The sequence below is a fragment of the Exophiala aquamarina genome (genome assembly GCF_000709125.1).
Source record: "Exophiala aquamarina CBS 119918 chromosome Unknown aczIA-supercont1.24, whole genome shotgun sequence".
In the NCBI taxonomy this organism is placed as follows: Eukaryota; Fungi; Ascomycota; class Eurotiomycetes; order Chaetothyriales; family Herpotrichiellaceae; genus Exophiala; species Exophiala aquamarina.
The window spans coordinates 225,528-248,072 of NW_013550564.1; the positions used below are offsets into that span (position 1 = coordinate 225,528).

Sequence of the window (22,545 nt, forward strand, 5' to 3'; positions counted from 1 at the left end):
ATTATCGGAAGAAATGACGTCTGCCCGACGCGTCCTTTAACGCGTCTTCAAAGTTTTAGCGACCTACAATGATAGCAACTCTTGCAATCAGGACATGGTCTTGCTGCGGGCTTCGCCAACCGTCAAGCAACTGATACTGTGAATAGTGAAATCATGGCCTCCAACGACCGGCAAGAAAGGGCGCTCCAACGCCAGCGAGGTGCAGGGTATGGCCAGTCCAATAGTCTTGTGGCCCTTCCTTTCAATACTGAAGTTAGTCTAGATCTCGACAGATCGCCAACACCGATTTTGGTCTTGATTTTGGATTTGGCAATGATAGACACGACCGACAGCAGATGCGACAGAGAGGCGCTGCGTAAGTATTTCAACATTATAAGGTGTATGCTTCTCACGCGTATGGCAGAAACCGGAAGGTTGACCCTGTTGACTTTGGACTGTCTTTTCCGAGCTCGGGTCGCTCACATCGCTCAAACACAGGCACTTCTCATCTACGCCGATCAAGTGTGCGTCAAGGCTCGGTAACACCCACGGTACAAAACCATGTTAGAAAATCGGCAAACGGATCAGTCCGCCTAACGCCCCTAGCGACCACCCGAGAAGTCCCATTGGAAGCAACGCCACAACAGACATTAACTAATCCTTCTAAGAGAAGACGACGATCATCCGCCAGTCCTATGCCTGAGCTGTTACGCACTCCAGCAACTTTTGCATCTGTGCGGGCCACGAGAACTTCGTCGAGAAGAGACAAGGCCATTTTCATGATAGCTGAAGATGGGGACACCGAGCCTCACGAATCTCCGCTTACGCAGACGAATGGAACCACAACCGGAATAAAGATCATTCATTCGACGGTAACCAACCAGGTTGATCCAGAAAAGGAGAATGAAGTCGGTGGTGAGGACGAAGCTGAGCTGGGTGCTACTCTAGATTCGGCGACTCATCTACTCAAACCAGACAATGCCCTCGGGATGGGTCAAGGATCAGTTCTAATCGAAGCAAGAAATCACGGTCAAGATCTTGAACCCAGTATCCTCCCAGATCTCCAACCCAACCTTGAGGCAGAGGAAACCCCCGGCCAACCATCTACTAGGTCCGTATCCATGCTGGAGCCACCTGAACACGGAAAAGCAAAACAGAAGAAGCGCAAGAAGCGTACGATTGTGGTGCTGCCACGGAAGAAGAAGCGACTGTCAGAGCAGTCTGCTGTTTCCAATGATAGTAATGTAAGCCTCACTCAAAACTCAGAATTTCAGGCCCAGTCAGAACCCCATGCCCTCTTACCTGAGATTCCTACGAGCCTAGAGGCAGGAGACACCAGCGAAATATACCCATCACCTGGGCCTTCTCACTCTCCCAGTCCGGCATCGGGGCGCGATATTTCTCCAGGGGCAATGGAGGACGAGGGCGATGAAACCTATATTCAAGGGGCATCTCCGGAACCAAAGACTCCCGCTTCAAACAGGAAACTAAGCAAGCCACGAGCGAAGCCTGGAAATCCTCGTATTAACCAAGTACGCGCGAGGAGAAAATCAATTAGGCCGACTTTCCCTATCTTGACACACCGGCTGACCAACATACCGACTCTCCCCACAATCAATGAAGAAAATGACCACCAAAGCCAGATTGTGGATGATGAACGACCTACATTGGATCTACCCGCTGAGCGACCACAGCCAAACGTCGTGGACGTTCTGGCACAGATATGCCGGGAGACTATTGCCAATCTACTCAAGAACATGTCACAGAACGTCCAACGATCCGAACGAACACCTGTCAAAATCAAGCAAGCGGCATTGGAAGCATTTGGCGAGGATCTGGATGAAGAGTTGTTTCAGATGTCTGCAGCTCTGGAAAATCGTATTGATCTTGAGGCTCGTGTTCGGAAGAGTAAGCGAGAGAAGTCTAGCTTGCAAGCAGAATACATCGAGATTCGGAAACAGAGAGAGCAGATTGCCCTGAAGTGTGACTCGGTCAGACGACGCCATTGGGAGTGTGAGCAGGATGCACGAGAGAAGTGGAACATCAGCGAGGCTGCGAGACGTGTTGAGCTCGACGTGGATCGAGCTGAAGAGGGGCCTAACGAGGGTATCGAGTTTCTGTTACGAAGCGTTACGAACAATGTGAGCAATTTGTCTGATGCCGGAGGGATTCTGGATAATGCCAAAGCACTCAATATGCAGTTGGAGGCTATGGCTTTGTTGCTGGAGAGACAGAGTTGATCTCGGCCTGGGCTTGATTTTTGGAGGTCTTTGGCACAAGAGTGGAAACTTGGGTAAGCATACAGGAACCTTTTCTGCTTCCATGGATTATGATTTGATGATTCGATACAATGCAACGGAGCGGTGGGCAACTATACATGTGGTCAGAGCAGTGGATGCTTGTATTACATGGAATGCGACACGCCAATCCCCTACCCCTTCATGTTCATTACCCAATACCGGTACAGCATATCTGGCTTCCAATATTTGTGCAATATGGAAATAAGAAGAGAGTGTTTATACACGCAGACCAATGGCAGCCAACACGTGAATCTTGCTGGTGACAATTAAGGGGCACCCTCTGCCTTTGCCCGGAGAATAGTTGATCCGATACCTCCAAGCACGTGCCAGGGAAGGAGTGATGGGGTGCATGATGCGACTGCACATGCACTGCCTGGCTCGGATATGCCCTGGCTTGAAGCCTTTCAGTGAGAGGATGGAGGTGACCCCTGAGATCTGAAGGAAGAAGATGGTCACGGGCTGGTGACGAGCAAGAGACGTGAGCCATCTCAAGGCGGATGGTGGCTCGAGGGAGTTATATATCGCTCTTGCGCATTCAGTCGCAGTATGCACCATCTTGCTCCTTCCTCTTTGCATCTTCCTTCGACGGTACGGCCTCACTTCTCCTGAAATCCCTTGTCAGTCCCTTTGTTGGTCCCTCTCATTCTCTGGCTCTCTTCCGCAGCACCAGACTATCTCTTCACCCTTGGCATAAGTTTCGTCACTGCATATCTCCTTCCCTCGCATTTTGTTGTGACAACCCCGTCCATCGTCACCATGACAATCGACAGACCTTCAGATCGTTTATTCAGATATCCTCCCATGGAACGTCAAGACCTCAATCAGTCCCAGTTGGGCAGCTTCAAGTTCACTCCGGTCGACAACGTTGGGTCCTTGCAAGCCATCGCAACCAGCTACATGAGCAGCCAGATCAACGCGTACCTTGCTCGTATCAAAGCATCCTCTTCTCCTTCCGATAGGCCCCATCATCCAGCAGGAATTGTCAATGCTGACTTCTTCAACAAACATATCAAGCCTGATCTTGGGGATTCTCGTCTTCGTCTCGGGCCCGCCGCTGTTCGTTCTGCCGTTGAAGGAGCTACAACTAGTCCCACAAGACAAGGACACATCCTCCAAAACCAAATGAAATCAGATCGACTGAGCACAAGTCAGAGCGGTGCTTCCTCTGCTGCTCCATCCCATAACCCAGGCTGGTCTCCATTGGTAAGGTTGCTTTCATTCGTCTTCACACGTTTCAAGCTGATCTGTCGATCTAGATCCAAAGCACTGTCTCTCATTATCGAACACCATTCTCCACGAACCATCAATCAGACGAACCGACACCTGTAAGTTCTTCTCCTTCATCACTGCCTGTTTCTCATTGCCCTCGAGCTTCGTGCTGCTCTGCCTACTGACCATTGCTCTAGTCTGGGTATGGTTGTACGACGATTGCACGCAGCAAGCCAGAGAACAGTCATCCTGTAGGTAGCCTTGCCAAAGCCCCAGCGGCGATGCCTCGAGCACGCCCTTGCGAGACTTACTGAAATTCTGTCAAGGCCACGTTTTCAATGTCTCAAGCTGAAGCTTCAAGCTTCCTCCCAAACAATTCTCCCTTCAGCCCTGCCAATCCCAGAGAAATGCCTATCGGATTTCCAGACCCAGCATTAGTCAACCAATCTTTGAGCTTGGCCTTGCTCACCGAGCAACACGTCCATGAGCTCACCAGAGCGACGTTGCGAGAACAGATCGAAAACAACCTGCGACTGCAAGCAGAGCTTGACCATTCTAACGAAAGAATCCGAAAACTTCAAATGCGGATGAAGTTGATGAATGATGTTCCCAATAACTATTCCAATACAAATTTTGAGTCTGGTTCCACTCGTGTGCCTGATAGGAACGACTCTAACAAAGCTGTCAGGGTAGCAGTCGGACAGGACAACAACGAAGGTACTGCGAGAGGTGATGGCGTGAACCCATACGAGGATAAAGGATGCCTGAAGCCTGCTACCGCGGCAAACGGGTCTGCAGAAGTCGCGGATGCTGTTAATCATCTGATCAATGACGGGCCAGAGAGTGAACTCGATGACAGTAAATTGTTCGACCTAGGCATTTTGGAAGGTTCCGCTCTTGAAGGTACCCTTTGCTCTCATGCGCGTCAAACCTTGCGCAAACACTTTGTCGTCGACTCTCATCAAGAGACAATCACAGCAACTCCTGTCCAACAATGCTCAAACAAACTGATTGAGGTATCGCCTGAATCTATCTCCAGTGAAAGTGGTCCTGTTGCACCCAGAGTCAACAAACTGCTTTCGTTGTTCCAAGTTCCTTCAACAAGTACAAACCCCGGGCCTGAATCCACGACAACCATGACATCTTACGATGACATTAAGAACCTCCGTGTAAGTCCTTCTCTCTCTACTCTCCATATATCACCAACATATTATGTAGACGAGTGACAATCCAGTTCTCGAATGGGTGAGTAAATCTCTTTTTTCGGGAGGGTTTTTCGTACTGACAATCAAAGCCTGCTGCGTTCCTTGCAAAATACAGCACGAAGCCCTCTGTCAAGGAAGAAGACGGATTGCAGGATGATGTAAGTCCGCGGTCACTGCTTGCCTATGACCTCAACGCTCACGTATTGTCAGTTCTACAGCTTTGATAACGGAAACATGACTGAGGGCGCTTCAAAGACCAATGATGAAGGCAACGGATCTGAAGACCAAGATGGGTTGACAGACCTCAAAACTCCAGCCACGACTTCCGCAACCGAATCTCCTACTTTCATCGGCGAAATCCCAGCAGAGTTCCCGGGTCAGCCTATGTGGAAGATTCATAAGGACAACCCAATCTTTCATGACAACTCCGAGAAGGAGCGTGCCAAACATTTCAGCGGTATTCCTCTGGACCCAAGCTCCCAATTTTACAATCATCCCGTTCGCTATCTCCCAGAAAATGGTGTAAAGAGCGAAGATACCTTCCGCACTGTCATGATCGACCACATTCCGCTAGGTACTTGTGCAAATGAGGTCCTTCACATCATTCGTGGTGGAGCAGTGGAGTCTATTGAGATGGTTGGGCCCATCGGCAAGGCTACAGACTACATGACTGCACGCGTCGTTTTCATTCTGGAAGACAGTGCAATGGCCATGGCCAAACTTCAAGATCTTGAGATCAACCGCGTCAAGCTTTATTGCTGGCTTGTTAGAGAACCCACCTACCCGCGCAGTGGTGATATGGAGGAATTCGTCACTGGAGGTCTCGATGCTACCAGAATTCTTTGGATCAACAACCTCAAACCTGCTCAATACACCCAGATCCAAGGTGTAATCATGGGTCTCGGTCTTGGTCGTCAGCTGATTGGACTCGACTGGGGATGGGAGAGCCGTGCGGTTCTTGAGTTCACGTCAATCAAGGCTGCTGTGAAGGCAGCAAAATGTATTTTGAAGCATCCAGTCTACGCAGATGCGACGATCAGCTTTGACGAGGACTACACAAGCAAAGAGTAGGGATCTCGAAGAAATGGCTTGTGTGGTCGATCGGTAGATGAGTTGAATGGATAGGGATATGGCTTTGGAGGTGAAACAAAGGTGAAATCAGAGTGAGAAACCTCATTCTCTAAGGCAGCAAACAATGCCAACATACAACTCCCTTTTTCTCCCTTGATTTATCCGAACTCCTGTCTAATAGCAATGGACTATTCCCCGCTGGTAAAACGGGCTCCAGAAGAACTATTTAGTACTGTTTTATTTTCGAGGATGAGCCTGCTAAAGCCTCTCCACAACCCCCGTGATGAGGATAGTGTCCGTCTCGCCTCCACTTCGGCTTGTTGGATCAGGTGCACTATGCAGATCCAAGTGTGCTCGATGTTCATATTAGTAACCGCCACCCTTTGTTGCGATGGAAATAGCGTGTTCGCCATGTCATATGGGGCAGGATTTACAGGAAATGAAGGCAAACTATCCATTCCACTGGGGACATCCACCACACCAGTCGATCGAAGTGACGGTACCGCTCCTCAAAAATCTCGATGAACTGGCGACATTTGACGCACAAGTTCAAATCCTAAGCTCAGAGTCTAGCGGTCCCGCTCAATTCAGTTCCCGAATAACCCTGACTCTGATACCCTTCGACGTCATCAAAGGCATTCCCAAGAAATAGTCATGTACTACCCTCGCGTCCACATCACTCGTTTCGAACAGCTCTAGTTCAAACCGGCGAAATATAGTCGCAATAGCAAAGCGCAGCTCAGCAGAAGCGAGATTGACCCCGATGCACTGTCGACGGCCTTTGCTAAAAGCGACTTGATATTGTGCATCTAGGACCGAGCCGAGCCTTCGCTGGCAAGCCAACGTGAGGTTTTGAAGGATTCCGGTTCGGGGAAGATATTGGGGGTCGTGAGGGCAAAGAATACGGACTGGGAAATTGCTGTCTACACACGTAAGATACGTAAGCCAGTCGGTCTGTCTGTTGTACGAGGACAGGGACTATGGAGGAAGATATCGGGAAAAAGTGAACTTCGAAGACGATGAGACCTAACCCAGGAGGCATCGCCCATTCTTTGTACTGAAGCGTGTGATTTTGGAATAGTCGCGGAGACCTAGCCAAGATGGGCAAGGAAATACTCAGGCATTCCTCAATCACCGTATTAAGATATGGTAGCTGCGACAGCTCCGGCAGCGATGGAATGGCATCGGTAACTGGCAATGCAACAACCAGCTCTTTCTGCAGCTGTTTGAGCACAGCTGGGTTGGCGAGGGTGTGGTAACACGTTCTCGCGATCGTGGAAGCCGTCGTCTCGGCGCCAGCTCCCAGCAGCAGATTTGCTTCCGCTACGAGCCGGGAAGGGGGTTTTTCGGCGGGCGGTAGGTCGCTGTTGGCAAGTTCATGGGTAAGGGTTCTTTCCTTTTCATTGGAAACGCCATCATCGCGCTCGAGGACTGTTTTCACTTGCGACATCAGTTTGTTCCGCCACCAGATAAAGTTCTCAATGCCAGGATTAGCATCCATGGCCAGCCAGTCAGAAAGCATCATCATGGTCCTGATCACGAGCGGAAAATGGCGGAAGAAGGCATTCATCGGGACTTGCTGCCTGGTCAGGTCGTACCACCACTGTCCCAAATCTGGCCTGGACAGCGACCCCGTGGTCCCGGCCTTGCTCAGCGAATACTCGGCGATGACGTCCATGGCGAACGCCGAGAAGAGGTGGTTCGTGTTGATCGCATTTCCAGCGGAGGAGGCTTCGTGTAGTCGTCGATTCATCTGCTGGACCAAGTCCGTGATCCTGGGCTCGAGCGCGCGGATCGACTGCATACTGAAATACGACGAGAGCGCCTGTCGGCGCCTGGCGTGGACAATGAACATCGTGGTCACACGTGAATGTAAGCCCCGTGTTACGAATCAGGTCACTGAAAGGTCGCCAAGGGACAAGGGCACCTATACTATGGGGGTAGTTAGCTGATAGAGGATAAGGCTACGATATCTAATAGGACTAAAGTATACTAGTATACTTATATACTAGTAATAGTATAACTAGCCGGAATAGTACTATGGATATATTATTAGGAACAATAAGGCTAAGTATTATAAATATAGACCTATCTAGAGGCTAGGAACTATAGTACTACTTATATAATGTTAGGAATGCCTTGGGCCTCCTAGTAAGTATATGGCTAATAGGTCCGAGATATCCTCGCACTTTCGTGCGAGATTCAAGTCTTTTTGAGCGAACCTCAAGGGCTTACGAACTTGTTGCCTGATAAATATATAGTAAATAACTCGAGTCTACTTGGGTCTTTACTAAAACGAGGACTCGGATTTATAAGTCAGGGCTCGATTCATGACGCGGGACTCGATGACTCAGCACTTTGCAGCCCTGGCATGCATGCCTACGGTGAGAGTGTTTGTTTTACCTTCTGCTATGGCTTTAGCGGCACGTTGGTGGCTGGAGCCACACCACTGTTCAAATTTTTTGATCTAGATTCTTCAGGTCCAGAGCGGGGACAATGAGAAGCGTGGGACTTGAACCCCATGAGGACGGGTCTCATTGAGTTTCTTAAATCTTGTTGTGTCCCTTGAAGCTGAACGTAAAAGTGACCCCTGATCCGGTGTGGAAAGCACTGCCCACTTTCAGTAATATAGAAGTTGCACATATGTAGTTATCACGAATACGGGTTGACCTGCAATGTTGAAAGCTCGTAAATGCTCAGCTGGAGAGAAACCTAGAATTGGTGACTAAATCTTCAGCCTGATGGAAAACGCCTCGTAGGACACTATCAGGTTTCTCCAATAAGATGAAAGACCCTTTCGTCGACGCTTGCCCCATTCAAGTCAAAAGTATTGTGAATGCTATACTACGAGGTTTAACTACTAGTTAACGAATCGAAGGTGTTGCCTATCTTCTTACTAGTGAGGTGGGTGTGTATATAATTTATGCTAGACTCCGACTAAACAGCCTGCTTGCTTAGAAGCGGGAGTTACTGTTATATAATCAATATAACACGACTGTATTTTCTTCGAGACGGATGTGCTGCATTAGATGGCCTTCTTAGTATTAGACTGGGTCAGCTTCGAGCTTATGCAAGTTGGAAAGTTTCTTGGAGGTGAGGAGGGTGTTCTCGTAGAAGAAGATGTAGGTGGTAGATGTCAAGGGCCAAGGGGCCGAAATCGGTCTGCCCAGGCGGACTTTGGGACTTCTGGCAAGGCATGACGAAAGCGGGTCTCCGGTTCTATTGGGTAGCTAGTTATATAGGTCTCTATCGTGGTCATCTGCATCTTGTATCCAACACGAGCATCTGGTGACCTAAAGAGCACCTTGGAGTGTGAGCGTCGAAAAGTTTGATTGGACAAAATGCTGCAGCCAGAGTGCACCAAAGTGAGCGGCCCATCCACGCGCAGCGCATGCCAAAATCGAGACAAGCTGCCTTACATTGTTTGCCTTTTCACGTTGATCATCCCTTCAAGTTGTCTCGCGGAGGCTGGCGCACAACGCTCTATCCGCAGCACCTTGCCAGGTTGTGCGCCAGCCTCAGCGAGACAACTTTGAAGGGATGATCCAGATTGAAGTGACTGCTCATGCGTCAAATGTTCAGATACAACTCTGAACCACAACTATCCGTTGGTGACAACCATTATCTCTGTCAGATTCTTATACTTCGATTGCAAGTCATTCTTTCTCGGCTCTTGGGCTGAGATTGAAGAATCGCCGCAGCCATGCCCGCCCCAGGGCCACGAATCCCCGTACCAAATGCAAAATTACAACAACAACGAAATATTCTACGAAAGTTAGATGATGAGCGACTTTCCCGATTGAGAGACTTGAAGAGCATTGAAGAAAGAATTTCCAGAAAAACCCAAAAACTTGAGGACATTGAGTTTCCATATCATCAAGATGCAGAACATCTCCCTGAGAGAATAAATCAATTGAGAATGGCAGAGGACTATCCAGAAATCGAAGATCATGGTAGTGTACCGCTAAAGTATGCCCCGGGTGACAAGCGATTTAAACCCTATTTTGTGGAGAAGTATCAAGTACCAAGCAGGAATAACGACCTGGCAAGAATGGTCGATATTGACGTGCAAGATTTTATGGAAAGGGAGTTGGATACTGGCGACGATCTTTGGGATCTGGTTGTTGTATCAGGACTCACCTCGTCGCCCTTGTCCAGGAATCAGCCTCCTCCCTTAGCCGTCACGGTGGGCGAGTATTTCTGTGCGTGTTGGTCAAACGTCTCGGACCTCTTGAGACTGGTAATCTTACGTTTAGGTGGCAACCTTGTAGATCCCAAGTCCGTGGTCGAACATAACAAGCTACCAGATCCTGGTACTACTGCGCACAACTCCTTCAAGGACAAGCGAAAGAAGAGCTGGACCGTGACACCCGAAAATCAATGGACAGACACATGCACATTACAAGACTTCGACAAGTCACCTCGATCTGCACCTTATTGGGAGGTATGTTCGACTGTGCGTTTTCCTCCAGGGCCCGATATAATAGTCTCTGCATTTCAAGACAACGAGGCCCGAAATCCTGCGGAGCTTCTAATATTCGTATCTGGTTCAAGGTCACAGCAGGCTGAAATTATGGAGGCTCTAGCGTGGCTATATTCGGTGCTCTGCAATGCTCCAAAACAAGGATTGGCCTGCAGCGTTGAGCTTCGGGAACATCCTCGGAGCGACTGCACCGCTCTTGAAGTCTCTCTTTCGTACCAAGAAATGCATCCAAGAACCGTGGGAGATTGCTGGCTTCCATTGTTTTCTAGCATATCTTGCACTGTGGGCTTTCCAACAATCTTTCCAACAGCTTTTCCAACAGATAGCGGCACTGGACTTGCACTGCAGTTCGACTTAAGTGCATAATTAGTGGCATCGAATACGAGGTTGTTGAGACCGGAGGTGTTGTTCTCTATGGACAAAAGTTGGTAGTCTATGCGGTTCTCCGAGAGAATAACTATGTGCAGTGTCACTTCATACCATGTGAGGACACATCAGTCATTAGGAACACACAATGGGGTCAGAGACTGCTGTGTGATGACCTTGATTTGCTTCGGCAGATACCCAATCATTTTCTGGGCCTCTGAGCGAGCCAGAGATTATCCTGGGATCCGACTGCGTTGATTTCTCCAGCCTCAAACTCAGCTACTCTAGTGCGCAGCCAATGAAGCAGATGCTCATCAAAGACAGCATCACGATTGGGGGCGCCATTTCCCTTCCAAAGGTGTTAACTCTGAACGGCGCATACAATTTCAAGATAGCGAAAACCCGTAAAAATCTGTATATGAAGAACTTTGAAGGCAATCTGCACCGATTGATCAATTCTCCAGTCATTCTCTACAGTCCTGCAGAGAAGCGAGCATGGATGGTTTCGTTTGTCAGTGTCGCTCTGCATGTAGCACCACACAGGGCCTGGCTGCAGCGCGAGCTTGAGTTTCGAATTCCGAGGTGCGCGTCCACAGCCGACGGAGGACGAGCTGCCTTTAGAACCATCCGCGACAATTACAAATCTCCACTGAAGGCTCCCATGGAGAACGAGGAACTAAGCGAAGATGAGAGAAGTCTGACTATCAGGGACTATATGGAAGATGTTCTAGCTTCGCTTGACGTTGCTCGACGCGAGTCCTTTAGAGCAAGAGGTATATTCCGCGAGAGGATCTTAGGATTCGAGCTCGCAGATATTGTGAAGATGAAGGAACATATAACCATGAGAAGACGCAATCTTGATGCAGTCGCTACTGGTGAGTCTCACAGTCAAGTTCGAAAATCAACTCGTTCACCCAGCACCACCTCCACATACATCATTTTACGCTTTTTAAGTCTCACAACTAACACATCGTTTTGTAGGCTGGGCACCCCTATTGGATGCCGTCAGTATCGTCCTCTTCTATGATGGATTATCTGATCCCATCGTTCCATCTACTCGATCCCAACACAGTCAAGAAATTTCAGGCTACTGTGGCCAGACAATGTGGCGAAGTGTGCCCGAAGGCTACAATATCTTGACTGCATCCTGGCCATGCCTAGACTACATGAGCGAGCACCTTAACAGGGGACCAAACATACGTCGCTTGATCTATGATTACTGTTGGCGTGCTCCAAACCGAAGGCTATTTGACTTATGTACAAGACAAAGACACCATATTTGCAACCGCCTTCAAGAGTTGAGACCGGATGGTCTTGACATCGCCAGTCCAACATTAACGGATGAAAACAGGAGGACCGCCGCTGTGGCTTTCAAGTTTTCCACTGACGTTCAGACAATTCAAGACAATCAGAGTTCCGTGGAAGTTGACCCTAATCCAACACCTCTCGCGGCACCTCCTAGAACTCCTCCGACACCCGCAGCGCCTGTACAGAATCCAGGGACAGGAGGAATAGACGGAGCCTTGCTTGATCCTCCGGACAACTTAAGATTAGGCCGCCCCCACCTAGGTCGTCAAGGACTTTTAAGAGATGTCCCAGTGGCTGCTGTCCGAGCTGAGAGTAGACCAAATGAGCTGGGAGGACAATTGCATCGTGGAGGGCATCATAACGTCACTTCTCGACGGCCGCGAAGTACAAATCAAGAGCACCGGAGAGGGGAACGTCGAACAGTGCGAAGTGGCAACGTGAGGGTGAGGCCTCGCTCCAGCCGTTTCTGGCCATTCACAGGATAACTTTCGAGTGCAGGCCGGGCTGGTCCGGGTCCACGTATCCATCGCAAGTGACTACCAAGTGACGAATGCCGTTATAGTTCCGGCCAAGAAAAGCATCAACTGAATCTTAGTCTGTGTGGCAACGAGTTATTTCTCCCGAGCAGAGGATTTTAGAGCATCTACGATAGAGCCTCTTTATCTAATTTATATTTTAGATAGTCCGACGAACCGGTGATCTCTCTATTATAGCTAGTTAGCCTTCTAATATCTACCCTATCCAGGAAACTACCTTACTTAGTTAGACACTATTCTCAGTTCGGATCATAACACTAATGTTTAGATTCCTAAACCTAGCCTCGGTGAGCTAGCCTCGCACTCGAGGCCTAATTCTCACTTGAAGATCGATTCCGGAGTACGTGTGCCACTACATTACGATTGACTTGATTTTCTTTTTCAAACAGACCAACAATTGAGGGAATACCTTTACCTTTATATCTGTCACCAATATTGTTGGTGCCTGTGCAGGGAAGAATTCGCCTTTAGAGATCTAACGTTTCTTCAATGTCTGGTGTAATCCGAGACTATCCCCTTAAGCTAGAGGAATGTGATCGGTCATTGGAGGCCGTAAACCCCGCGTTGCACGCCGCTAATGAAGGGCATATAGAATGCCGCTCTCACTTAAATGGATGGCTCTTGATGAGTGGAGCCAGAGCATATGTACTTTCGCATCTGTTGGCAGTAGAGGTGGTGCTTAGCGCGCGGATAACATGAAACGAGCAGCTTTTCCATATTCACATTCTCCACCCTGACCCCCTGATGACTAGCCTGATCGGTACGAGAACATATATACATGTACACATGTCTATGAGGGAAGACCATGAGCTTATGCTTGTTCCTGTGGAGCTAGAACAAGATTCTCTCAACCTTACCGCAACAATATCAATAATAAATATTGAATCTTGGCGAGAGTATGAAAAAGAAGCTTCAATACTTTTGCAGCCATACAGACATATATATATATATATTAAGAATCCCCGAACTGCCCTTTTCCTCAACCTTTTGCCTGACTCGTCCGTCGCCGCTTTACTCCTGCGCTAGCGACTATTTAATCTCCTCGCTCCCCTGTCTACTCCCTTCTGCTCGATTTACCTCTCTCGTTCTCCTCCCGCTCTCTTCTGCTCCCTTCCCCTCATTATTTGGCTTTCATTAGTTTCTTACTGCCTTCTAGGCGTTCACTATCCTGTTCGATGTCCCTAATGTCAAACAAGAAGAGAATGATAGAGGAATTCTTTAATGAAGCGGAAGAGAATGGGTGGTAGTTAAGTATGAACGCCGAGGTGAATGGCGATCGAATTAGTAAACCTATTAAACCTAGAACTAAGTTAAACTACGACTAAATAACCGACCTCTAGGATGAGTAAGTTCTTCGCCTATCCAAGGGCCGTACTAGTCTTTACTAAGCGGAAACTCTAGTATATAGGTATATAAAGCGAAAGCCTAGTATTAGCCCCTATAATTTACCATCGGTAAAATATTTTATAGAAGGTATTATACGAGGCTACTAAGCGCGCCGTAATAATTCCTTTTTATCCTATATAAAATAGCGGTAGATAGACTTTAGTACTAGTTAGAATAGCGACCTAACAACTATAAGATCTCCTCGGAGGTATCGGAATCGGTATACTATATTCGTAACCTATCTCTCCCTTCTTAGCTTACTTTTTTCGGTGAAGCTAAGAGTTTATACTAGTATATCGAAATAGAGCTGAAGAAAAGGCTTAACCTTTAATTTAACGACGATAATCGCATTTTATAACGGTGGCCCATATTATTATTCTAATTAAATATAAGTAGTAGAAGGATTAGCACTAGTATAAGTATCCTAGAACTCTAGTATAGGATCACGCGGCGTATATACTCTTCGTGTACACGCCGTCGAGAGTGGGAGAGATCTTCGAATCTAATATGCGCCGTGGCTCGTGGCGAGGGTTATGGTACCGGGTAAGAATATTCTGTTGTTAAAGCTGGGATGGGGCCGCACTTACGACTCGGATAAAAGGGAATCGTCTTTATCGTCTTTAAGAATGAGAGTGGACAGGTAGAGATTGCTGTACGGGCCACGCGCGACACGAAGGGCTTCACTAATAAGCTACACAAAGAGGTTAGTCGCCTGCAGAGTGGAAAACGCCGCCAGCAGGATAGTAGGCGGTGGCTTCAGATGCCCTTTGCGTTCGAATTGCTCCTCTCTCAGATTCTTTCTCAAATCATACTGAACCACTCTCCCTAACGTTTTGTTCGGCTAGCTGATCACTACGTCTCCGAAATGGATATCTAAATACTTAGGTAGGTTAGGGATCCCGCCTCCAATCCTCACCATTAGTCCAAACCGTAGGCCGGTGAATGTCCCCAGCATGTCGTTGGCCACTCTAGCTTCCGAATTCGTACCGTAGACACCGGCTGGCAAGCAGGCAATGACCACGTTATATTCATGAACTCGGTCCACCAGATAGTTATTGGGATCGAGTTTGTCTTGACCCGTGATCGGTTGATGTTGTTCATCTAGATGGGCGATTGCCGCTGTCATCCTATGACGGAGAGCACAAATGATGCCCACTTAATATTGTTCGATCGGTAGAGAACGTTTTGTGGTCATCGTGGTGGGTCTCGACTGAGAGGTAGAACGTAAGAGAGGAGAAAGAGGGACGCGCGAGGGAACGAAGAGAGGAATTGCGGCCGTAGGGAGATAGTGAGGTTCAAGATGTGACCATCAGGCTGAGAGGGATCATGGAGGGCGAGGCCTCGACGAGGCTGAATCACTGCGGTGGGCAAGCTACGAGAGAACTGTCAATAAGGCTGAGACTGCGATAGGAAGGGAATCGTTCAGGAAGCAGAAGAACGTTAGGCGACGGCGATATGTTATTCACGTTGAAATATGTAGTCTACGCCCCAAGTCGTGGGACACGTAGGTTGAATTAGCAGCGACATCTTGTGCGTTCTGCTGGCCGCCGAGCTGATGGCCGCACGGCGCTTAGGCAGATGCCAGGTTTGGGCCTGTGTAACGTGGACAGAAGGCAGGCGAGCAATACGTGACGACCCTCAGATATCACGTGTAGAGTCCTTTACTGGCATTGAGGCGGTAAGATCGCTAAGTCACGTTATTGCGGCTGATGGTGGAGTGGGTGGCTGTCATGTTACTTGTCATTCACGTGCCATCGTACTCGGCCCGGTCCTCGGCTGTTTGTGGATCTGGGAGGAAGTACCGGACAGGGGTGGTATGCGGCATGAGATGGCAGCACAGAGGATGTATAGCTATAGTCATTAATATGATAATTGGTTCTACGATATATATGCATTAGCATTCTATTCGTATCATGTGGAATAGCCAGCAGATCCGGCATTATCGCCACTAGAGGGATAAAACGGTTTGTGTGCTTTGATGATGGGCCGAAGAAGTCTAGCCTTGAGAGGGTCAATTCATTGTAATTATGAACTTTATAGTGAAGAAGGCATGGTAATGCCTTCAAAGTATAGATATTCATTCAGTTTATTGATTTAAGAGATGTGTGGTGAGTACGATGTGAAGGAAGTCAAAGTACCAGCGACTTATTTCACTATGCAGGGCGGTTCACCACGCCGGCATGTCGATTAGTACGTTTTCTAGTTTAATAAAATCCATACGATCTAGTTTGTACTGCAGTACAAACTGCAAACTGGCAAACTACTGGACATCCGGTCTCGTCTATTTCACAGCCTACTCGGGGACTTCGGGAACCACTCGGGGACCATCCATTTGTATTGATTTGTCTCGTCCGTTCCCTGCATTTTTGCACAGATTTCGTGGCAAGTTTTCAAACTATTGGTGGTGTGACCATAACACTACATTATTATACACAGTATTAATAGTCTAAGATCTTAAAATCTTTGACGTGGACTGCACCCACGGAAAGCATACCCAGTCTAGATACGAGCGGAGAATGTCCTAAGACCTGGGCACGAGCCCGCGATCGCCGCCCAGGTTCGTGATTATTAAACACTCAAAGTTGCCACTGCTTCTCTTTTGGATTGGTACGCCATTCTCCTTCCCTGATTCGGAAGGCTGTGATCCAATTAACTTCACTTTACTCTCTTCTGGAGTATCTATTCACTTCATAGAGGATCAGATTGAAAACTACTACAGAGATACAGAAATAGACAAGACGTTTTACAAGCACCGATATAGGGATAGGAGGAAATACTATTAATAGACTCCACTACATAAATCACGCATTAAGTTGTAGAATCCCATCAGCTAGGGACAATTCGGAGTGTACAAATCTCATGCAGATGCTTCATTGCGTGAACCAAAATCTCCCCGTAGATGAAAGATGGTGCGACAGCGCATTGCACCGCCGGTGAAGTGTAAACCTTGTCATTGAATTGAACCCCTCGAAAAAGCTTTGTAGGGACTCCAGCGCGAGATCTGCAGTTGCCTGCTCCGACCAACGCTCTCGTAACTGCGACGCTTCTACTATTTCATTACGTGTATTAACCTGTCAGTGTTATCAATCCTTTCGTGTCGATACGTAAATGTTACAGGGGGCACTTCTTACGGATTAGCTACTTTACACAGCGTTTGTTTCATTGGAATCACTAATCAATCTTTGGAAAGTAGAGAACTGAGATGATGCTTGGTGCAACACCGTCCTGTACAATTCTCGGAATCAGGCTTTCTTCCCTTGGACCCGTTAAAGACAGGCTTGGGGTGGACGCCAGCAATAGGAGTCGGTCGACGCATCACCCCCCTGCAGCCTGATTTGATGGACACTTAGACCCTTGAAATCATCTCCACGGGGGTAAAACTCTCGATCAATCTCCATCCCCCCTTCAGGGTTGATGTTGACTTTGACCATCCACGGTCCCGTGCCATCGGGGTAGAACTGGGCATCCCAGGTCGAATACAGCGAGCCCGTAAAGTACGCACGGCGGCCGTCTCTGCTGACTTCGACCATTTGTGGAGATCCGAGGAATGGCTTGTCCGGCTCTGCGGGGTGAGGAACATGATTGGCAACACCACCGAGCCTCACCGAGCCTGTTTGCACAGGATGGGGCGGGTCGCGAACGTCGAACTGCTTGAGCTCGCCTGTGCCCCAACATGCGACGTAGAGAAACTTGTCGTCGACGGAGAGGTCAATGTCGGTCACAAGGGGAGGGACAGCACCAAAAGGTTTGATGATTGCGGGCAACTTATCCGGGTTGTCCACTGGCTCGGCGGGAATCACAATAACCCTCTCAGCTTTCCACTTCCCATCGTCGCCCAGACACCAGTAGTACACGGAACCGGAGAGGTCCTTGGTTGATATTGTCACCCCAATGAAGCCCCATGTGGCCTCAGGATCATGTGATGGGCGAACCTCGAGCACCATTTGCTGGTCCTCACCTAGATCGATCTGCTGGGCATGCTTACCCTTGGCAAGGTCCCAAAAATGCACGCTGTGGCCGTACTTGTGCTGGAGGAGCCCCTCGATATTGAGCCCATTCTCGATCAGCGAGGGGGGACCCCACTCGCTAGAGATCAGCGTGTTTTTATTCAGGTGCCACCATGCGTCGTAGCTATAATGCTGAGGGCCATGGTCCGTTTCCCACGCTCCTATTACGTCAAAGGTGTTGTGGTCGAGTATTGCAATGCCCGTCTGGCCATCAGCATCGCCCTCCCGGCCGCCCAAGCATGTCATAAACACGCCGTCGGGACCGCAATGAATCGTGTGCGGACGGGAATAGCCGGCTTTATCTGAAAGTTCTTTACCCGAAATGACCTTGACAATCTTCGGATGGCGAGGGTCGACTTTCGTGTCAATGATGAAGATGTTAGACGACCTCAGGCCTGGAACGATCAGGTACCGCCGTTCTAGATTCGTCATATCGTGGCCTTCGTGCCTGAACGCACTCGAACAAGCATTCCAGCCAAAATGGTGCAATTCCTGTCCTGGAGGGGTTTCAACGTGGCCAACCACCCGACCGTAGGTACTTGACCTGGGATTTAGGTCGACTACGAAGAGAGCTTCGTTTTTCTTGAGTTGGGGATCGAGGCCAACAACGTAGGCAAGTTCTTCCACAGGACCTGCGATGGCCTCGCCGGCGTGGCGGTAGAATGTTGGATGCATATATATTCCTTCTAGCTTTCGCTGCCAATCTCGTAGAAGTCGACGATTCCTTGGAAGATGAACTCAACTGCTAAGAAACGTGAATTTCAGGCTGGGTGAGAAGCACTCAGGACGATGCTTCGCCCGAGCCATTGTGGAGTTTAGACGTAGTATATATCATGCCATCCACTCTTTCCATCGGTGTTTGCTTGGACATTGATGACCAGAGCTAAGCTGATAGAGGCAGCCAACAGCGAGCAACAAAGCCATCCTGTTCACGTTGACGACGATGTAAGCTTATAGAGGTAACCATTAGCGAGGCAGGAAGATGATCTGCCAATGACAGAGGACGGTGGTCCCCGATGGATAGAAAACTGCAGTAGTAAAAAGGTCCGGAAGCCCAATATCCGCCAACTTGCGTTACAATGCGCCCCCAAGGCCCATCACAAACATCACGCCTATCCTGTCCTAGGCCGCCTAATCTTTACTTACATCCCTTTCACAGTTTGTCGATCCTCCAGTACGGACGTCTATATCTTGCGCTCGATAATCCCTCTCAGACCGATCGTCGCATCTTGAACCACAGTATCTGCCCTCAGCCGCATCTCCGTTTTCTCTCTCTTTCTCTGATCCGAGACAAACGACCTCCCGTTGTGCTCTTTCTATGCACAAAAATGATCTCGATCAATACCGATGTCTACGAGACGTTTTCTCCCGATCGAACAATATCAAGTGTGCGTGGTCTGTGTCATCCATTCATCCCAAACAGGTACAGGTTTCGGTGGAAGGATAAGTCGGACTATTTTGTTCAAGTCAACGTATCAAGAGTTTACCTCCCTTCCTGAAACCTCACGATACGATTGAGCGGCTTCAAAAGGTAGTGCATAAATTGACTACCGTGCCCATTTTAATCGTTGTAAGTTTTCTCGATTCCTGGCTTGTTGTTGAACACTTTCGCTGGTGATTGTTTCTATGATATGGTCAGCTTTTTGTCTCCCTACTAGTTCCTAATGGAGTTAATTTTGAAATTTCTGATTAGCTGTTCATCATTAGTTGCAAGAACCTATTGGTTTATTTATTTATTTCATTAATTATCTAAGTAAGGCACCTATTAAATAAGCTACCTTATTAATGACCTACGCTTCCCGACGCGTCTTTTCTTACTACTCCCTATCTTCTTGTTAGGAACGGATAAGTATTATAATCCGAGCTACAAGTAGTTCTAACTAAGGTAGGTGTTATAATCCGAGCTATAAGTAGTTCTAACTAAGGTAGGGTTCCTTAATAGAGCGGGTACTAGAGTATTAACTAAGATAATAAAGGGAATACTTATTCGTCGGACTATATCCTAAAATATAGGTATAGGATTACTAACGAAGTTAACTACGAACTATACTATCTAGGTAATAGAGCGCGTATATATAATATTTAAAGTACTACTTTAGTATATTACTATATTATTCTAATATACTAATATATTAATATACTCTCTAGTTACGTAATATAGCCTCGTTTTCTATCGGCTAACCTTCCTTAAGCTATTCCTTAGAATACGGAGCGCCTATTTCGGCGACCTTATCTATAACCTAGTTCGTAATACTATTCCCTCCTTCTATCTATATTATCCTTAACGTACTTAAGGTAATCGCTCCCTCCTCCGTCGCGATTTCTATCTTCTCTTCTTATAGCTAACTATATCGTTCTTAGGTATTAAGAAGAGCCGCTAATCTTCTAAATCTATTCGTAACTAGAACGCGCGTCGCCTTAAAATTACGAACGCTATATCTTCTAATCCCGAAAACGTCGCTATAGTCGCCTATACTAAATACGTTAACTATAACGTTATTTATTTTTATAATCGAGAGTAGTTAATAAAATACTCTAAATATCTTCGGTACTAAAGATACTATAATAGTACTTTTTTCGTAGTAGAATTTCGAAAAGTTAGGAAATAAAAGAAATAGTTAGTCTTAAAGTCTCGCGCTAAGCGCCGCGAGATCGTTCGCCTTCGTAAGGTCCTCGCGGAGCTAGAAGAGCGCGACGCCGATATCTAGAACTCGCTAGCTAAACTAGAAGACTAGTTTAATTATATACTCCGTCGAGAGATAGAAGTATTAAGTATATTTAAGTTCGTAGAGGCGTTCGCTAGCGTTAGTTATAAGCTAGCCCTAGCCGAGCCTAATTTTATTTTTAACGGTTAGTTCGTAACTAATTCGATAGATTAGAAATAGATCCTAGATTTCCTAAATAATACTAGGTAACTAGTTTCGAGTTAAGGTTTATTTCTAGTTCCTAAGTATTTTCCTCTTCTAGATATCTTAACTATTTAATTAAATATTTTATTTAGTTATCTTCTTATCTATACTAGAGTATAGTTTCTATATTATAATAGAATTCTTAGGTTTCTTTATCGATATATACTAGTCTTAATTTAGCTTCATTTAGTACTTTTTCTAGTAGTAATTTATAGAATACTAAATATATATTTAGTTCTCCTAGTAATTATAGCTTATAAGAGACTAGTCCTAGTATTTTCTTAATTCGATATAGCCTAATCTTCGTATATTCTAGTTTTTTACTTAGTCTTTATATTTTTATATTTTTTATATTAATATAAACTATTTCCTTCTCTCGGAAGTCTAGTTCCTTAGATCTTTTCTTATTTATCGTTTTTATAGTTATTTTTAATATTTTATCTAGCTTTATCTTTAGTAGAAAGTATAATTTATATAAGTCTTTAATTCTTATCCTTACCCTTTCCGCTATAGGTCTATTATCTACTAATTTTTTCTTAAAGTCTAGGTATCTTCCGTAATTTATAAAGAATAGCGATATTCCGGTTACTAATATATTATTATTAAAAGCGAATTAAGCTATTAATAGTAGCTCGACCTAATTTCTTTATTAGTAATCTATATAGTATCGTAGGTATTATTCTATCGTCTAATTCGTTCTTTCCGTTTATCTATTCGTTTACGAATAATACGACGTTAATATTTTATATTTAATTTCTAGTAAGTCGGTTAACGACTACTAGAACTATAAATTAAATAGTTTATCTCTATTTATAATAATAACTTCTAGTATTTCGTATTATACGAATACTATCCTCGTAACTACGTATATTAGTTCCTCTACTATCGATACTTTCTTATATAGTAGTAGGTAAATATACTTTATTAGTATATCGTTTATTATAAGTATACTATTATATATTATATTCGTTATAGGTTCTCTCGATAGTAGTAGCTTAACTATAAAGTTTATTACTATTTTTAACTATACTTTATCTATATTTTCCGCTAACTATAGTAAGCTATATAGTTTATATCTAGAATATTTAGCTTTATAGTATATATCGTAATTCTTAACGTATTTCTTAATATCTTTTTTTATTTCCGTCTAAGTAAAGTCTCGTATTACTAACTCGATTATTTTATTAATACCTAGGTATCCTACGCTTTTATTATTATACCTTATTTATATAATTTTTTACTTCTATTCTATTATTAGTTCTATTTCTAGCGTTATAAGTATTTTTATTTCCGTTCTCTTATATATTAGATAATCTTCTCTTTTTTCTAGGAGCGCCGCTAGCTTCGGTTTTAGTCCTTCTATATAGTTCGTTCTTCGATTAAGGGCGTCGACTATAACGTTCTCTATTCCTCGAATATATATAATTTTAAAATCGTAAGAGGCTAAAGTTTTAGTCTATTTAACTTATCTTCTATTAAGTTCTTTAGTTATCGTCTAATATATTAAATTCTTATAGTCTAAGTATATTTATACTAGGTATTTAGCTCCCTTTAGGTATACTTTCTATATTTTTATATATTCTACTACTATAAGTAGTTCCTTATCGTAGATATCGTAATTTACTTCGGATCCGCTTAACTTCCTTAAATAGTATACTACTAGATAAAGCTTCCTTTATTCGTCTTTTTACTTAAGGTAGCTCCCTATTACTTTATTTAAGGCGTCTATTTCTACGATTACTTCCTTTTCCGAGTCGAAAATATATAAGATTAGCGTAAATATTAT

General features: G+C 45.9%; 7 protein-coding genes across 7 annotated transcripts; 4 read left to right on the forward strand and 3 right to left on the reverse strand.

Moving 5' to 3' along the window:
- Positions 1 to 674: 674 nt before the first annotated feature.
- On the forward strand, positions 675 to 2,219 carry A1O9_12573 (uncharacterized protein; the record flags this gene model as incomplete). The annotated part of the gene is made up of 1 exon (XM_013398560.1): positions 675 to 2,219. One exon carries the CDS (start codon positions 675 to 677, stop codon positions 2,217 to 2,219), a length of 1,545 nt encoding a protein of 514 aa, XP_013254014.1.
- A 1,676-nt stretch (positions 2,220 to 3,895) lies between these two features.
- On the forward strand, positions 3,896 to 5,764 carry A1O9_12574 (uncharacterized protein; the record flags this gene model as incomplete). The annotated part of the gene is made up of 2 exons (XM_013398561.1): positions 3,896 to 4,657; positions 4,904 to 5,764. 2 exons carry the CDS (start codon positions 3,896 to 3,898, stop codon positions 5,762 to 5,764), a joined length of 1,623 nt encoding a protein of 540 aa, XP_013254015.1.
- An 809-nt stretch (positions 5,765 to 6,573) lies between these two features.
- A1O9_12575 (uncharacterized protein) lies at positions 6,574 to 7,619 on the reverse strand (the record flags this gene model as incomplete). Its single annotated transcript, XM_013398562.1, has 2 exons — positions 6,574 to 6,672; positions 6,696 to 7,619. 2 exons carry the CDS (start codon positions 7,617 to 7,619, stop codon positions 6,574 to 6,576), a joined length of 1,023 nt encoding a protein of 340 aa, XP_013254016.1.
- Positions 7,620 to 9,467: 1,848 nt separating this feature from the next.
- Positions 9,468 to 12,509, forward strand: A1O9_12576 (uncharacterized protein; the record flags this gene model as incomplete). Its single annotated transcript, XM_013398563.1, has 6 exons — positions 9,468 to 9,966; positions 10,021 to 10,208; positions 10,607 to 10,766; positions 10,808 to 11,488; positions 11,595 to 12,364; positions 12,420 to 12,509. 6 exons carry the CDS (start codon positions 9,468 to 9,470, stop codon positions 12,507 to 12,509), a joined length of 2,388 nt encoding a protein of 795 aa, XP_013254017.1.
- Positions 12,510 to 14,284: 1,775 nt separating this feature from the next.
- A1O9_12577 (uncharacterized protein) lies at positions 14,285 to 14,543 on the forward strand (the record flags this gene model as incomplete). Its single annotated transcript, XM_013398564.1, has 2 exons — positions 14,285 to 14,386; positions 14,445 to 14,543. Coding segments are annotated over 2 exons (201 nt in total), but the record flags the coding sequence as incomplete, so codon positions are not given.
- Positions 14,544 to 14,684: 141 nt separating this feature from the next.
- Positions 14,685 to 14,969, reverse strand: A1O9_12578 (uncharacterized protein; the record flags this gene model as incomplete). Its single annotated transcript, XM_013398565.1, has 1 exon — positions 14,685 to 14,969. One exon carries the CDS (start codon positions 14,967 to 14,969, stop codon positions 14,685 to 14,687), a length of 285 nt encoding a protein of 94 aa, XP_013254019.1.
- A 2,140-nt stretch (positions 14,970 to 17,109) lies between these two features.
- A1O9_12579 (uncharacterized protein) lies at positions 17,110 to 18,525 on the reverse strand (the record flags this gene model as incomplete). Its single annotated transcript, XM_013398566.1, has 1 exon — positions 17,110 to 18,525. One exon carries the CDS (start codon positions 18,523 to 18,525, stop codon positions 17,110 to 17,112), a length of 1,416 nt encoding a protein of 471 aa, XP_013254020.1.
- Positions 18,526 to 22,545: the final 4,020 nt, after the last annotated feature.